General features: G+C 47.6%; 1 protein-coding gene across 1 annotated transcript in view; it reads left to right on the top strand.

The window, feature by feature from the left end:
• The window catches only part of LOC130586565 (CUB and sushi domain-containing protein 2-like), a gene marked incomplete at its 5' end in the record, with an annotated part of 54,308 nt that overhangs the window by 11,898 nt on the left and 41,028 nt on the right, over positions 1-1,382 (top strand). The window contains 2 exons of the mRNA XM_057387413.1: positions 7-201; positions 959-1,075. Coding sequence (XP_057243396.1) covers positions 7-201; positions 959-1,075 — 312 coding nt within the window. The remainder of the gene's footprint in view (positions 1-6; positions 202-958; positions 1,076-1,382) is intronic.

Below are 1,382 nucleotides of genomic sequence, written 5' to 3'. Positions count from 1 at the left end.
TTTCAGAGAACCCTCGGGAATCCTGCTTCGATCCTGGCTCCGTCAAGAATGGCACCAGGGTGGGCACTGACCTGAAGCTGGGCTCCACTGTCACCTTCTACTGTGACGGTGGCTACGCCATCGAGGGCGGCCCCACCCTCACCTGCATCATGGGTGGGGATGGAAAACCCACCTGGAACCAGCCCCGCCCCAACTGCACAGGTAAATCCTGCTGGAGAGGGGAGAGGGAAGGGTCTGCCCAGAGAAAAATCCCGGGAAAACTGAATTTAGAGGGGTTTTCCCTCATTGTCACATTATTTTTTAGAGTTTTTCTCAGTGTTCTGTAATTTTTCATTTTTACTCAACGAGTTTTTCATTTTTATTCAGTGAATTAGTTTTCATCATTTTTTCAGGATTTTAATTTTTTGGCAGGAAGAGCTGATTTCTGTGAGTTTTCTTGGAATTTTGGGAAAAATGGAAACTGGACCTGGCAAACCCCTGAGCACATCACTGATGGAAAACTGGGTGCGAATTAAGAGGGGTTTTTCTCAGTGTCCTGTAATTTTTCATTTTTTTAAACAGGAATTCTCTTATCAATAGGGTTGGATTTTTTTTCTTAAGGTTTCTCTGTGCTTATTTAGTTTCTTCACTWTACAGTTGCAGTCAGACTTCACCTGAGAAGGGAATTGAGAGGGTTTGGATAAATCTGATCTTTCTGATAAGAATTTCCAGAGCTGGAAATGGTGGTGAAGGATTTAGGCTCAGGATAAATCTGATTTTTCCTGATGAGAATTTCCAGGGATGAACACCTGGAGCAGGGAATGGTGGTGAAGCCGATGTGACTTAGGCTCGGGATAAATCTGATTCTTCCTGGTGAGAATTTTCAGAGAATGGTGGTGGACCCAGCACGAGCTCAGCTCAGGATAAATCTGATTTTTCCTGGTGAAAACCAGGGCTGACTGTGCTCCTTTCCCCTCAGCTCCCTGCGGTGGGCAGTACACAGGCTCCGACGGTGTCGTCCTGTCCCCAAATTATCCCCAAAACTACAGCAGTGGCCAGCTCTGCCTCTACTCCATCGTCGTTCCCCAGGATTACGGTACCGCCCTCAAAATATTCTTGGGGATTCTCCGAATGTTTTGGGATCCTCAGAATGTGTTTTGGGATTTTCATAATGTTTCTTGGAATTTGGGGATTCTCAGAATGTTTTTGGGGATTCTCTGGTGCCGTGCAACTCTCGTTTGTTGGGGTTTTAATAATCATTTGTAATGAGTGCTTCTGAAAATGGGGATGAGGTGGATTGGGAGGAGTGGGGTGGCAGTGGGGTGGCGGTGGGGACAGCAGTGGGGACGCCAGTGGGACGGCAGTGGGGTGGCAGTGGGGTGGCAGTGGGGACAGCAGTGGGG

The sequence above is a fragment of the Malurus melanocephalus genome, unplaced genomic scaffold, assembly GCF_030028575.1.
Source record: "Malurus melanocephalus ecotype Western Australia unplaced genomic scaffold, MMel_1.1 scaffold_1209, whole genome shotgun sequence".
Classification (NCBI taxonomy): Eukaryota; Metazoa; Chordata; class Aves; order Passeriformes; family Maluridae; genus Malurus; species Malurus melanocephalus.
This window is presented reverse-complemented; position numbering and strand designations above follow the sequence as displayed.